The sequence below is a fragment of the Sceloporus occidentalis genome, unplaced genomic scaffold (assembly GCF_023333645.1).
Source record: "Sceloporus occidentalis isolate IW3139 unplaced genomic scaffold, rSceOcc1.0.p SCAF_1, whole genome shotgun sequence".
In the NCBI taxonomy this organism is placed as follows: domain Eukaryota; kingdom Metazoa; phylum Chordata; class Lepidosauria; order Squamata; family Phrynosomatidae; genus Sceloporus; species Sceloporus occidentalis.
In genome coordinates this window covers 15942830-15958566 of record NW_028316981.1, presented here as the reverse complement: position 1 = coordinate 15958566, position 15737 = coordinate 15942830, and the positions used below count along the sequence as shown (strand labels likewise).

General features: G+C 40.2%; 2 protein-coding genes across 8 annotated transcripts in view; both read right to left on the bottom strand.

Annotated features, from left to right (window-relative positions):
* Window positions 1–1540, bottom strand: part of NEU1 (neuraminidase 1) — a 38803-nt gene extending 37263 nt beyond the window's left edge. Inside the window, exon 1 of the mRNA XM_089513845.1 lies at window positions 1256–1540. Coding sequence (XP_089369971.1) covers window positions 1256–1258 — 3 coding nt within the window. The 5' untranslated portion in view covers window positions 1259–1540. The remainder of the gene's footprint in view (window positions 1–1255) is intronic.
* A 67-nt stretch (window positions 1541–1607) lies between these two features.
* On the bottom strand, window positions 1608–13890 carry WHR1 (winged helix repair factor 1). 7 transcript variants are annotated; one of them, XR_016280388.1, is made up of 9 exons: window positions 11596–11934; window positions 10546–10647; window positions 10235–10380; window positions 7009–7104; window positions 6791–6930; window positions 6067–6164; window positions 4021–4168; window positions 2386–2503; window positions 1608–2116 (listed from the first exon to the last, which is right to left on the bottom strand). XR_016280388.1 is itself a non-coding variant. In XM_089513896.1 (9 exons), the coding sequence occupies exons 3-9, from the start codon at window positions 10628–10630 to the stop codon at window positions 2071–2073; spliced, it is 759 nt and encodes a 252-aa protein (XP_089370022.1). In that variant the 5' UTR covers window positions 10631–10647; window positions 11219–11324; window positions 12664–13034; the 3' UTR covers window positions 1608–2070. The 7 variants fall into 7 exon arrangements, 5 of the variants coding, with proteins under 5 accessions (XP_089370022.1, XP_089370032.1, XP_089370041.1 ...); XR_016280389.1 differs by having other exon boundaries at window positions 2429–2503; XM_089513896.1 differs by lacking the exons at window positions 2386–2503; window positions 11596–11934 and adding exons at window positions 11219–11324; window positions 12664–13034.
* Window positions 13891–15737: the final 1847 nt, after the last annotated feature.

Here is a 15737-nt window from a genome sequence, read left to right as displayed (position 1 = left end):
ATCATATCCTCAGTTGCACCCCTTTACTTCATCCATTTTAAAACAAAAGGCTACCATTAAGGTCTTCGTAAAGGAATCTGCTTAACTGAAAATAAGCGTCAGCAACATGCAGCCCTTCCTTCCTTCCATCCACGCCACACCTATCATAAAGATAGCATACAAGCAACAAAAATAAAGCCCAAAGTTCAAAAAGAGTTTGTATCTAAAGTATCACAGTCCATTGTGCCTAAGTTCACACAACTACTAAAACATAGGCAATCCACCAGCACTTGAAAACACTGGCTGAGAGCAGTTGGTTTTGCAGTTTTTCAGCTGAAAGAGAAAGAAGTTGTGCAGGGTAGTCACCTGTCTTATTCTCCTTTATCACTGCCCCATTTTAATAGACTTGTCTTCTCCCATTTCTTCACAGCTCAGACAACTGAGTAGTAGCAAGGTTTTGAAAGGAAGTCTAAATCTTGTGTTAACAAAGCTTGATGCTACAACAAAAATATTCCCTTTTATGTCATCACTCTCAGAAGTTAAATGATACGACTCTTCACCTGAGCAGTCCCAAAGTCCACAGGTATCCTTTTTTAGGGGCCATTTTCTTGCAAAGAGCATGTTCTTGAGTCAAGTCATTATTTTACCTTAGCTGAAGAAGAACACACTTATATAAAAGGTCCGTGGTATGCCTTTAAAAACCATTCAAGGGGGGAGAACAGGTGGGAAAGTGCAGCCACACTTAAGTGCTGATTGTGAGTCTGGCCACTGCCAACAGTGCTGGAGCAGATAGGTCTTAGGCTCCTATGGTCAATCCTTGGCATCTCCAGCTAATAGAGACAGGAGCAAGAGATCACAGGAATCTTCCTTATACCATGATAACCCATTGGTCTGCCTGGCTCAATATAGTTTACGCTTACTAGCAGCAACTTCTAACATTCAAAAAGAGGCCTTTCTTAGCAATATCGAGGTAGCAGGGACCAAGCCTGGAACCTCCTCCATGGATAGCACTACTACCAGTCAGGTGATGGGAAAGATTTCCTGCTTGAGATCTTGGAGGGCTGCCTTCAGTGAGAGCAGACCATGTAAGACCAGTATTACTTAAAATCACAGAGTTGGAAGAGACCACAAGGGCCATCCAATCCAACCTCCTGTCATGTAAGAATACATGATCAAAGCACTCACAATAGGTGGCCATCTAGCCTCTGTTCAAAACTTCCAAAGGAGACTCTGCCACAATCCAATGCAGTGTATTCCACTGTCAAATAGCTCTTACCATTAGGAAGATCTTCTTTAGAAGAACATCTTAGTGTGAAGTAGCTTCCTGCTTCATAGTAGGAAAAAAGAAAGTTCTTGGGCTTCTTTAGAAATGCAGAAATCTTGCACAGCACAAAGCAGATTCAAGAAACCTAAGACAATTCACTCAACTTGTCACTGAGAAAGAAAGGGAGGATGGGAGATAGGAGACAAAAAACCAGGGCTAAGCATTTTTTTGAAAAAGATGTAGTGTACCTACATCAGACATCCTCCCAGAATGGGCATCATATGTATTTACATCAACATATACCTTGGCCAGTACAGAAAACAAACCCAATTAAATGTCCAGTTAGCAAACAACAACACAAGAGTAAAATAAACTGTTTTTACTTCAAGGCATTTGACTATCTTGGCAGCTGAAAGACAATAAACACCCATGGCCCAAACACACATAAGGAATGAATTGAGAGTGGGGAATGTTGAACACTGGGTGTTGTTACCCTAAATGGGTAGGCATAACATGATGCTTCAGATTATGGCCAAAAATCACATTTCAATCTCCTATTCACATCACAGTTTCATTTGACATTGCAATCATTACTGAGGAGTCACAGGTCCTGCTGAGGTGTTCTCCATATTATGGATCCATATTAAGTGCAAAAGACACATCTGTTCATAAATAAGTTATTTTGCGTGGGAAGAGAGTCCTTCTGTCTCCACTGCTGGTGGTGGTTAAGAGAGTGGTCCTCACATGCCAGAGTCATTTCCAAGCATTCCAGGTGAGGTCAGTTCATTTCAGGCCAACCCTCTGCTCATTGGCAACTTGATATGTGTTTAATCATCAGCCAGTCGGAGAAGAGTTCCTGTTGTAGTTGGCACACTGGAAAAAACAAGCAAACAAAACACAAGATCACAATGGTCTTACAAATGTTAGGAAGGGAACAGTAAACACATAGCGGGAAGAAGTTCACTGCTGAATTAGATGGGTCTTTTTTTTCTAACAACCCTGTTTGGGAGGCCAGTATTCTTATCCTCAGATTGCAGTTGGGTTGGCAAACTAGGAGAGTGATTTAACTAGGATGAGGTGGGAATTGTGCAGTGGTTTAGTGGGGCCCTTTGTGTGACCCCCAGAGTCTTCCTTCCCCTTACCAAGAAAGAAAGGGTAAAAATTCTGAATTATGCTGCCAGAGACCTCCAAATGATACAAATTTTCTCTGCTGTTCTCCCTTTGCACATTGACATGTTGTCTAAATCTCAAATTGCATTTCTAGAAAAAAAAGAAGTAAGCTTTTGGTCACTTTCAATTTCATAAACATAGATGAGACAGCCCCCAGAACCTCCACAGTTGCCCATTCCTGGAGCCTAGGGGAACTCAGAAAAATCATAGCAGAGATAATATTTCAACTGGGAAGTATCTAGCTTGCAAGATGTTGGTCCCACCAGGATTTAAGTTTGGAAAAGTTTGTGTGGATACTCTACACTAATGCTTCTCATGCTATCTGATTCAGATTGGCAACACCCCTCCCCACTGCCCCCAGTATATGAAGGTGTGTGAGTGTATGCCTTCAAGTCGTCTGTTGACTTATGGTGACCTGATGAATTTCTTAGAGGTTTCTTAGGCAAGGAATACTCAGAGTTGCTTTTGCCAATTCCTTCCTTTCAAATACAGATTACAGCATCTAGTATTTGTTGGAGGTCTCCTGTCCAAGTAATAACCAGAGCTGATACAGGTTAGCTTCCAAGATGAGACGGCATCAGGTGCCTTTAGGGTATTTAGGCCCTGATGAATCAGCACTATATTTGTGTTCATTGGTGTAATTGTTTCTTTCTTTCCTTGAAACTTTTCAAGGATCGACAGCTAATGGCTCAAGAACTAGCACTAGTCCACAGACGTTCATTCTGCACAGCAATCTAGCTAGGGAGCAATGGGAGAAAAAGCTGCATCCATCTTTCAGCAGTAATTCATTGAAACTGCTGTCTTTCTCCACTGCAACAAGTGGCAGGAAATAGCAATAGCAGAAGTGGAATCACTGGGACACAGGAGTAGCTTTTACCCACACTTCAGATTTCTAGGGAGATCACCTCAGCAACTGGTGATTCCACTAGAAACAGAGTACATGGAAATGCTTCCTCTTATGGTGTAGTTCAGTAGCATCCCATCAGCAGGTGTCATATGGTGGTGGCGATGGTGTGGTTTTTCTGGGGCAGGGCCAAAAGGCCACACCTCTTCACCTTGTTGCCAGGTGCCATTTTACTGACAAGTAAACAAGCACCCAGTGGGGTGTGTGTGCTCTGGGCACTCTCCCTCCCTGGCAAATACCATTTTACTCACAAGTAAACTGGTACCTGGGAGTGAGTGGGGTACTATGGGATCTTTCCCCTCACCAGTGGTGTCCTTGCCCCAGGTGTCAGCTCGGGGGGGGGGGGGGGGCTTCTGGGGCAGCACGTGCTGCCTCCCCCTGTGCCTGATGAGGAAAAGGACAGGACAGTGCAGGGTGAGGATGGGAGTAAGTGCAGGGATGGAGCAGGGGTCACTCCCCTTCTGGGGTGTCTCCTGATGTGGGCCATACCACACACCCCTAGTGACACCACTATGAGGACCAGAAAACCTGTTGTGAAGTACACAGGTGGCTCACAAAGATGATAGGTTGTCCACCCCAGTTCACAGGATTCTAGCCTAAATTGGCTGCACAAATATAATCCATAAATTAAGCTGGGAGCCAAAACATTAGGCTTCTTAGGTTTCAGGAGAGGGGAGCAACAAACTGAAGAGAAATCTAATACCAGTCAACCAGCTGGGCTCCAATGATGTCATGTATGTGGTAGGGAATGCCCAGTTTCACAGCACTTGGAGCTCGACGATTCTGTAAATCAGATAGTAGAACTTCCTTGTATTTCGCTTTCTGAATCATACCCAGCACAGCTTTTCTCCCTAGGAAAAAAGAATACAAATAAACAAGCTGTTCCCTTCTGAGTCAGTTCCAGTTTCACTCATTTCTGATAGTTATCCACTTGCCACTAACAAAATCAACCAGTAAACATAAATTAATACAGTTAAATAAACCACATTAACCCAACAGAGCAAAAAAAATACGTAACAGAGATCATAGCAGTGCCACAAATTAAAAAAAAAAAATCAAAGTCAAATATCTAAAGGTTTTAAGACAGAAATGACTGAGAAGCTAAGCCTAAATGAGCCTATCTGAGATAACAGGAGCACAGTGTGGGAAGGTTACTTGTTTTAAGACTAAGGCCTGTTACAGACAGCCAAAATAAAGCTGCTTCGAGTCACAGTGGAGGTATGGTGTTTCAATGATGCATGCGTCCTAAGAGTCCAGAAGCCGCACCAAAGCCACGCTCCAGTCCTTAGGTCTGGAGCGTGGCTTTGGTGCGACTTCTGGACTCTTAGGACGCATGTATCATTGAAACACCATACCTCCACTGTGACTCGAAGCAGTTTTATATTGGCTGTCTGTAACAGGCCTACGGTTTGCAAAAAACCCCAACCAGAAAGGCCATTTGAGCTGGGGGAATTTTAGAATCTGCAAGCCTAAAATATTTTTTTTTCATTTTCTGGAATAGAGTACAGGACAACATATGCTGCAACTGCTCAAGTGTTGTTTTGTCTTGAAGCAGAGTTAAATCAGACTGCAAAATAACTGATGACCCCAGATATTTGGGCATGAGGATTCAAAACATAAAAACATATAACAATTCAGCCCACTACAGGGACTCATGAGGCAGAACCTTTGATTTTCTGGATGTTTTGAACTACAATCCCCAGAATACATTGCCAGTGTCCATGCTAGCTGGTGCTTCTGGAAGCTGGAGACCAAAATAATGGTTTCCCATCCTTGCTCTACAGCAGGAGTTCCCAACCTGGGTTACCTATACTCCTAAGCGGGGTGTGTGGGGTGTGTGTGTGGGGTGCAATAAAGAAACTTGGGTGAATGTGGATTCAGTTCCTTTTTGTCAGTCAAGACAAATTCTAGAAATCACCTGAATTCACAGGCAGACCTGCTGATCGCAGTCAGCAATAGAGTTTCATGTTTTGACAAAATCATGAATGAGAAGCAGGAGCAAAGAAGCAATTGAATATTATATTCACAATTAGGATTGATTTTACTGTTTTCATTTTTTTTTCTGAATAAATTAGAATCTGGTTCCACAATTTAGATTTGGATTTCATGTACTGAATTAAAAGCTTATTTTTTAAAAGTTCACTTTGTTCACATGCAGTATTGCATGGGGTTAAATTTGTGGTTCAAAAATTAGAAATTAGACTTCTTCATCTGCAAATGTGGTATTACTTTTGTAGGGGGTGCGGACATCAAACATTTTCTAGAGTGTGGGTTATAGAAAAGGTTGGGAACCACTAGTATAGAACAGATGTTCCCAATTTTTGGTCTTCCATTTATTTTGGACTTCAGTTCCCAGAATCCTCAGCCAATTTTGCCAAGTCAGGAATTATGGGAGCTGAAGTCCAAATAATTTGGAAGACTAAAAGTTAGAAACCACTGTAGTATACACTATAAAGTCAGGGATAACACACGTGAATTTACAATATACAGCGTGCCCGCGTCATACGTGGGTGCATTATATGCTACTTTCAGCATATGCTGAAAGCAGCGCCAGAAGAAGCAGCACTGTGTGCCGGAAGGAACAATGGCGTGTGCGCCACTGCATCACCATGAGCACAAGCCCCATTACTTGTAATGGGGCTCAAGCATACATGCATAAAAAAGGGCCCACTGTATTGGCAGTCCTGGGCCAGAATCTGTTTACTCCACCAAGTTCCATTTTGGAAGAAACTGAAGGGTGTAAACAAACCTTTGATGAAGTATTTGACAAAGCGGCCTGCTCCAGGCACTGCTAGCCACCAGCTTCCAGCATCACGGACAGTCAGGAGTCCAGCATTCACCAGCTGCCTGAACACAAGCACAGGAGTGGGAAAATACAGTGTCTTCATTCACACTATGAAAATACAGTGTCTTCATTCTTAATTCCTTTTGTTTTATTGACTGTATGGGTGTGGAGAGGCTTTCTAAGGAAAATGTGCTTATGGATCCCTGTGTGAACATAGCTTTTCTTTCTCAGTGGTTTCTGGATTTCTTCACTATACAAGGCAGGCTGCTACATATGATCAGGTGCCAGCCTGAATACAGCTCTCCGGTCATAGTGGTCCACCAATGGTGCATCTACATTGTAGAAACAGATACCATTTTAGCTGCCATTGCTCCATCCTACATAATTCTGGGATTTGTAGTTTTGTGAGGCACCAGCACTCTTTGACAACAGCTAGAGATCTTGTAAAACTATAAATCCCACAAATCCATACTCTAAAGCTATAGAACTTAAAGTGATGTCAAACGTCATTATGTCCACAGACACACCCCTTGTCTGCCAAGAAGAGCAATCTCCCTAGTGAGATACAGCAATCCTGGATGGAGGGAAAGTTATATATATAAGGACTGAAGACACAGTTGTCTCACCAGATTCACCTACAGTGCATGGTCAGCAACTTTCCCACCTTGCTAGAGAAACATTTGCTTACGTGATCTCAGTGTCCCTGAAGCCAAATTCATTTAGCATCCTCTTTTTGTCATAGCTGATGTCAGGACAGGAAGTGAGGACAGAATCTAGGAACTTCTTCACTGTCCAGGCAAATTCCTTCCCAGATGCAAACTCCAGCACCTGCGGGAGAAGAAAAGAGAGCTGTCACTACCTTGTCAATGCTGCTGCATCGCCAAACTCCCTGGACAGAGACTAGACCTTAGCTTTGTAGTCATCTGTGAATGTCACAACAAATGTGTCTGCATCGAAGCCATGCTGGAACATCCTGATCCGGCCTTCATCCTTCAGTTGGCTCTAAAAAGAAAAAAGAATTGCCTTGCTATTAATTTATTTTCAAATGATCTCCGTCTGGGCATCGACAGGGGAAGCGTGTCCCTGTTGGTGCTTTTGGACATCTCAGCGGCTTTCGATACCATAGACCATGGTATCCTTCTGGGACGCCTGGCAGAGGTGGGGATCGGGGGCACTGCGCTTCAGTGGTTCCGCTCCTACCTCTCCGGGAGGTCCCAGATGGTGCAGCTGGGAGACGTGTGCTCCGACGAGAGGCCCCTTAAAACCGGGGTCCCTCAAGGGGCCATTCTGTCTCCCATGCTATTTAACATTTACATGAAACCGCTGGGACAGATCATCCGGAGACATGGGGTGCGGGTTTATCAGTACGCTGATGATACCCAAATTATTTTCTCTATGTCTCCGACTGATGCAGTGACTGAGGATGGCGTCTCTCCTCTCGTGGCCTGTCTAGAGTCAGTAATGGGCTGGATGAGGGAAAACCGACTCAAGCTGAATCCAAAGAAAACGGAGGTACTAGTGATAGGTTCTCCTGGTCCAGGAATGGAGGTGGTTCCACCTGTCCTGAACGGGGTCACGCTCCCTGTGAAGGACTCCGTGCGCAGTCTGGGGGTGCTTCTTGACTCGTCGCTTCACCTGACTGCTCAGGTGAATGCGACGGTCAAGAGCACCTGTTATCAGCTTCGGCTGATTCGCCAGCTGCGCCCATACCTGGCCCAGAGGGACCTAGAAACTGTTGTACATGCTCTGGTAACTTCAAGATTGGATTTCTGCAATGCACTCTACATGGGGCAACCCTTATACCAAACTCGGAAGCTGCAAATGGTGCAGAACATGGCAGCTCGGCTAGTCACTGGTGCTCCCAGGACCAGCCACATAACACCGATCTTAAAAGATCTCCATTGGCTCCATTGGCTGCCCATTCGCCCATTCGCTTCCGAGCTCAATATAAGGTGTTGGTAATTACCTATAAAGCCCTAAATGGCTTGGGCCCAGGATACCTAAAGGACCGCCTCTCCCCGTACATTCCGCCTCGCACCCTCAGAACGACTGGGCAGCAGCTACTGAAGGTGCCTGGGGCTAGGTTAACCTCCACTTCTCGGAGGACATTTTCCATAGCTGCCCCAGCCCTTTGGAATCCGCTGCCCACAGAGCTCCGCTCATCTACTACCCTGGCCCAATTTAGGAAGGACCTTAAAACCTTCCTATTCCAACAGGCATTCCCCTGTGGGCCTCCCTCCTCTTTCGTGGCCAAGAGGTTGGGCTATGGGGCTTTTTATTGTTGGTTTATGTGTATTTTAATCTGTTGTCTTTTAACATGTTGTAAGCCGCCCTGATCGAAGGAAGGGCGGCATATAAATAAAAAGTTTATTTATTATTATTATTTTAAAGCCACATGCAAACTATGAGGGCAAAGGCCTGGAGCTGCAGGGGAAGGAATCATAGCGTTGGAAGAGACCCCATGGGCCATCTAGTCCAACCCTCTGGCATTTAGGAATACACAATCAAAGCACACCAGACAGATGGCTATCTAGTCTGTTTAAAAACCTCCAGAGAAGGAGACTCCACTACACTCTGAGGCAGTGTATTCCACTGTCAAACAGCTCTCACCATCAGGAAGTTCTTCCTAATGCTGTGGTGGAATCTCTTTTCCTGCAGCTTGAATCTATTGCTCCATGTCCTAGGGCACCAGAAAATAAACTTCTTTTCAAATATTTAAACATGGTTATCATGTCAGCTATTTCACAGGCTAAACATATCCAGCTTCCCAAGAAATGGGGTTGTGGGGGTCTGCCTCTGGTAGAAACATCTGTATAAAATGTCAGGAGAATCAGAATAGTAACTTTGCTGTATTTCAGTATTACAGCAAGGTGACTATTCTGATGCTGAAATACCCAATAATGAATTATGGTTTCTTAAGATGTATGATCATATGGAGATTGATAAGCTATCCCTATCAAGGGAAAATCAATGGATGATTTTTATAAGACATGGGAACTGCTAATTAAATACTTTAAGAAAGAGAAAGGAAATTATATGGGGATGATTATAAACTGAATGGCTAGATTTTGGGTGAAAGATAAAAATTATACTGTACTGATTGAAGTTAATGTTGTTGTATTTCGGTTATCATGCAACAGGTGAAATTAAACAGATTTTAACTACCTGGAGAACACAATTTAAAAAACAAAAAGTGAAATTTACAAGGTCATGTATAGTTATGAAGAAAAATAAATGAAATGGAGTAGAAATATATGTCAGGATATGATGTAATTGTAGATAAAAATAGTGACAATTGCATTGTCTTGTTTTTCTTTTTTGTTTGCATAATATCCAATATATGTTATTTTATTTTTTTCTGTAAAATCAACAAAAACATGAAAAAAAAAGAATAGTCACTTTGCTGGACCACAAAAACTGTAGGTGTGAAGGCAGCTCACGTATGTTTCCTTGGCTATTAAAGAATATTCCCTTTATTGCTGAAAGGACTAGTGGCAAGTAACTGGGTGCCTTTGGAGTTAACTTTCTGTATATAACTATTTCATTGTGCATACATGTTGTGTGTTTGTGTATTGGTACTGCCCACAATGAAAGTTCATTGATTTCTACTTGTCTCTTTTCATATTCTGCTATTCAACTGTTCTCCTAAAACAGAGAGGAACAACATGTAGTCCATGGGATGCCCACAGCCATTTTTGCAGATCCCATCATCTGTTGACCCCACTAGAAATATGCTAAAACATATCAATGTCGCTGATGACATTTTCCTCCTTTCTCTCTCTTCTAGAAAAGGGCTCTATGACACAGGAGGGTGGTCTTTGCTCAGGAAGAGATATTTGCATCTAATTTTGGTGGGGGTTGCAGGGAACCTGGAGGCTGCAGTGCAACACCCAAAGGGTCAAGAAGGAACAATGTGGGACACAGCAACCAGAAATGTGCTCAGCCAGCACTAGAAAGGTGACAGCTGCTTACAGAACTCTTATCAGGGATACACATCCTTAGCTTTACCACTGCTGAAGGATTTGGTGCTCCTAGAGCATCTAATTGGAGGAGAAGCCAAATTGGTCTTGACCATAAGACTCAACAGTAGATTGGGATTGAAGAAATCAAAAAGGGGGAGGAAGTTTCCTACCAGATGCCTGTCCACAGTTGTGCGGTCTTTGACAAGACTGTAGATCTGGTGTCTCAGAATCAAGGGCGGCAGTGAATCCTCAAACAATTTGCGAGGGAAAAGAGAGGCCAAATACTGGAGAGCAGATTCCACTGCTTCAGGACCCTCTGAGAAATGAAACAACACATATAATAACCCAGCAATCCTGGCACCCCTTGAAGACTTTCTCTTACTCTCTCATACTACCCAGAAGCTCTGGCTCTCCCCATTTACTCCCCTATCCCCTACACAAACTTCAGATATCATGTGTTAGATGTGTCCTGCTTTCTCACCTTGTTCCACAGGCTCCGATCCAAAAGCCAGCTTCCGTTTCTTGGCCTTGAAAGCCTCAGAAATGAGCTGATGCTTCCTCTTCATGTGGCTGGAGTGGAGGACTGTGGATGGAAGAATGGGTCATTAGATAGCCACTCTGCAGGCAACTGTATGTTTGCTGCCACTTTTTCTTAATGGCTGCCTTTGCTACCATCTGCTGCTTCCCAATTCACTTCCAAATTAACTATCTCTTCCGAAAACAACCCCCATTAAAACCCAGAAGTACCCTCCACCTTTTCAGACCTTTCTGTGTAAAGCTCTGAGATGTTCCTTTCATCAAAATAGTTTTTAGTGGCAGAATATAAATAAAGCTATCACCTCCTCTTATAATCTATCCAACAGAACAATGGTTCTCATGATTTTGGTCCTGCGTCTGTTTTGGACTTCAGTTCCAACAAACCCCAGACATTGTGATTATGTATTCTGGGAACTGAAGTGCAAAACCAATAGGGTCTAAGATTAAGAACCAGTATCCCTCTGCTCCCATTCTAGCAACCCACCGATCCTGAGTCTTGTATCCAGGAATTCATAAACATTTTTGGTCCTACACGTTGTATCAAGTCTGAATCGCTACATCTTCTCTGATATCTCCTTTTTAAATTGTCAGCATTTATTCTGGTCCTGCTCCCATACCTTTAACAGCTGGAATTAAGTAGAAGTGTTTCCTTGTGGCTTCATTACTATGGCAAGAATAATTATCATTCCTTCACTGTTGTGCTCCAAAAGCAGGAGAGGAGGACTAGTAAAACAAGAAGGTTGAGCATCACACCTACTTCAATTAGATCTTGATTAAACTAAACTACCAATTCCCTTTCCTTGGACATACATTTTCTCTTGTCTTTTTTACTGCCTGATGCCAAAAGATCAAGAAAATCAAGAGATAGCAACAAGTATGTGAATCTCTCCTATTAAGACTACACACAAATACAAGCACACACAACCAACTCAATCATGTATTGGATAAAACAGGTTCTACTCAATAAAAACTAATGTTGAAGTAAAATTATTACCGTAAACGTTAAAGCATAACAAGAACCTTTCAGCTAAACTGAACATGACTGGATAAGGCCCATCAGATTGCCCTGGACTCTGTTGGGAGAAAAGTATCTGAAGCACATGGAGGACAGGGAAATAAAGACTGGGGCTGGTGAGGATTCATTCCTGCTCTTTCACAGGCCATTAAGCTTGAGGCAACCCCTGGGGTGAACTGGTTGCCACACAAATAAACTAACTTTTCATGTCCAGCTGATCCTTTCCCTGTAAAACCATTAAGCCATACAGCCCTGCCTAGACCAAACTCCTTATTTTATATTTAATATTCTTTTGTATTATATTTTATATTCTTTTATATTACATTTATATTTTATATTCACTAATATTCTTTTAGATTACATTTATATTTAATATCCATTTATATTGCATTGATATCCTTTATATTACATTTATATTTAATATTCTTTTATAATGCATTTATTTTTATATTCTTTTATATTACATTGATATTCTTTTATACTTATATGTATATTGAGCATTCTTTCATATTATATTTATATCCTTTTATATTACATTGATATTTTTATATTTGTATTTACTCATCTTTTATATTACATTTATATTCTTTTATACTTATAAATTAGTATTCTTTCATACTTAAAATTTAGTATTCTTTCATATTATGTTTATATTTGATATCCTTTTAAATTACATTATTTTATATTTATATTTTATATCCTTTTAAATTACATTTATATTATTTTATATCTATATTTAATATTCTTTTATATTGCATTTATATTTTATATGCTTTTATGCTACATTGATATTCTTTTATATTTAGATTTAATAATCTTTTATATTAAATTTATATTCTTTTATATTACATTTATATTTACTTTTCTTTCATATTATATTTATATTTCATATTCTTTCATATTGCATTTATATTATTTCATATTTATATTTAATAATCTTTTATGTTGCATTTTTATATTACATTTCCATTTAGCATTCTTCCATATTACATTTATATTTTACATTCTCTCCTATCCAAGTTCCCCATTTAAACAGCTGAGACTCACAGCTTGCAGGTTCCTTCTCTTCTCTTCAGTGCTGCCAACCTGCGCCAGCAGGAAGCCTAGCTCTCCTCCTGCTGCTTGTTGCGAAAATATGACGTCACGCCATTGTCCCCACCCTCCCTCTTTCCTGTCCATTCCTACACTGAGCTGGAGGGAGATGCTTGATTGACTGCTGAATCAGCCAATCAGCTTTCCTGTCTGGCTGAAGCCGCCATTTTGTTAGAGGAAATGTTAAAAAGGAAAAGAAGCCGATCTGGCGGCCATTTTGGTTAAGGGAAAGAGCTGTTGCTTGGCAACAAGCCAGGCCTTGCAGCGCCTTTGAGCCTAACTGAAAAGAGAGAAGATTAAATAACTTAAAAGTAACATAAACTTTAAAGTTATTTAATTTTATATATTTTTTAAAAAAGGTTTTACTAACTTTAAAGAAGTTTAAAGAAAGAGAGAAGTGTAAAGTTTTTAAAACCTTTCTTTTAAATATAAATTGAAATAGCTAAAGTTTTTAAAGTTGATATAAAATATAAATATAAAAGAATATAAACGTAATAGAATATAAAATATCCATATAATATGAAAGAATACTAAACATAAATGTAAATATAAAAGAATACAAATCCAATATAAAAAGATTATTAAATACAAATATAAAAGAACATAAGTGCATTACGAAAGCATGTAAAATGAAAATATAATATGGAAAAAATACTAACTATAAATGTAATATAAATGTATGAAAGAATATAAAATAAAACATGAAAGAACTGCAAATATAAAGGTAATATAAAAGAATATAAATGTAATATAAAAGATTAGTAAATCTAAATATAAAAACACATAAATGTAATATAAAAGAATATAAAATATAAATACAATATGACAGAATGTTTATGTTAATTTCAAGTGATTTAAACTTCTCTCTTTTCAGTTGGGTTCAAAGGTGCTGCAAGAAGATCCCTTTGCAGACTGATTTTTCCAGACTATGGTTCCAAACACACTGAAGAAATAATCCAGTTTGAGACCGCTTTAACTGCCATGTGGCTCGGTGCTGTGGAATTCTGGGAAATGTAGTGTTTGTGAGACATTGAGCCTTCTCTGTTAGAGAGAGCTCTGGTGTCACAATAAACTACAATTCCCAGGATTCCCTAGCTAGCACTGAGCCAGGGCAGTTAAAGCGATCCCAAACTGGGTTATTTCTGCAGTGTGTTTTGGATTTACGTCTTTGAATTCTGTGGAAACCCAGATTGAATGTGATCTGCATCTTCGCAGCTGGGTTAATGCTTTACTTGACTGAACTTTTAACACTTTTAACTGCCATGGCACAATGCTATAAAATTCTGGAATTTGTAGTTTTATCAGGTATTTGGCCTTCCCCATCAGAGAGCTCTGGTGCCATAACAAACTACAACTCCCAGGATTCCATAGGATGGAGCCGTGGCAGTTCAAGCAGTGCCAAATTGCATTAATCCTGCAGTACGGATGCAACAGATACTGTCTGATATGTAGTAGATCAGTCATTATCTTTTGACTCCCAGCTTCCAAAGTTTTATTAGTCTGTTGCAACAACAATGAAAGAGAAGGTGTGAATCTTTTGAGAATTATTTCTTATGTCATGTAAATAATAATAATAATAATAATGAAGCATCTGAGGAAGTAGACTGCAGCCTACAAAACATCATGCTGCCAACTTCTTTCTTCCAGTTAGGACTTTATCACATGGGTCCCATATCGTCACCATCCTGTGAGTAAAGCGTTATGTGATTAAAGCGTTAGTGCCATGCTATAGCACAACAGCATTTCACACACATCACAGAATAAAGTGATAATAATGTGATAATAATGGTAGTGTTATGGTTTTGCTTTTCGTACACGGTGTGTGCATCCCATCATAGCTTTTTTATAATTTATAATATTTTATAATATATATTTTATATTATTTTACAAAATACATTGTATAATATACATTTTATATTTTATACAGTCTGCCCACGCCATAGGAGGGCTTGTTGTATGTGTTTTTGACCTTATGTGTAGGGCAAGCCCCATAGGACAAAATGGCAGGTGCATCACAGGTGCACTTGCAGCACCACACACACACACAGGAGTGCGCCACCATAAGATTAATGGGCTTTCACTTTACACGTTTTTCCCCATACAAGGGTGGATCTGGAACGGATCCCCTACATATAGGAAGGCCAACTGTAATATACATTTTTAATATAATAAAATTTAATATATACATGACATATATTTACTGTATAATTATATGTATATATAACATATAATATACATTTTAATATAATTTATTTTAATATATGTTACAAAATACACACACACACAGACACATAATGCTGGTCATGTCTATCGGCAAAGCAGCTCAGAAAGTAAACTCGCCCCACAGAGCCATGAGAAACTCAGCAACAAGATAAAAATTGATCATTATTGCGCAAATACATCAAAATGAGTATTCACTTCGCAATTGTGCAATTAAAGTGCAATCGTGAAAGAATTAATGACAATTAATTCCTCTGTCTTGCCGCTTTAATAATGGATTTTGTGCAACGTTGTGTGCAATTGTATGCTGCAATTGTACAATTATGGTGGGATTATCGCAGGAGCATTCCCTTTTAAACCCCGGATTTCCCTGTGTAATAAAGTCCTTAGTCTCAAAGGTGCTACAAGATCGCTTTACATAATAATAATAATAATAATTTGAAGTTGAAGGCTTTCACGTCCGGCATCAATAGAAATCCACAAAACACCTGGACACTTCAACAGAAAAGAAGAAACTCTGAAGGTTTGGCTACCAGTCCTGGAAAACACCAAAATCAAGACTCATGACAAGCAAATTGAACACCACCCAGGCTCTCCCTATGGATCAAGATGGGGAACAACAACAATCCACAGATACACCATATCAGTTAAAATACACATCAGTTTAAAAGGACAAATAAATTCTTAACATCTCTTACGGATTTGCCCCTTAAATATATCTGCTTAATATGATTTACATTTTGCAAACAAAAGACAGGAACAAATACTCGATAATTATGATCTCTCTGGCCAGAATATTTCTGGTGCAA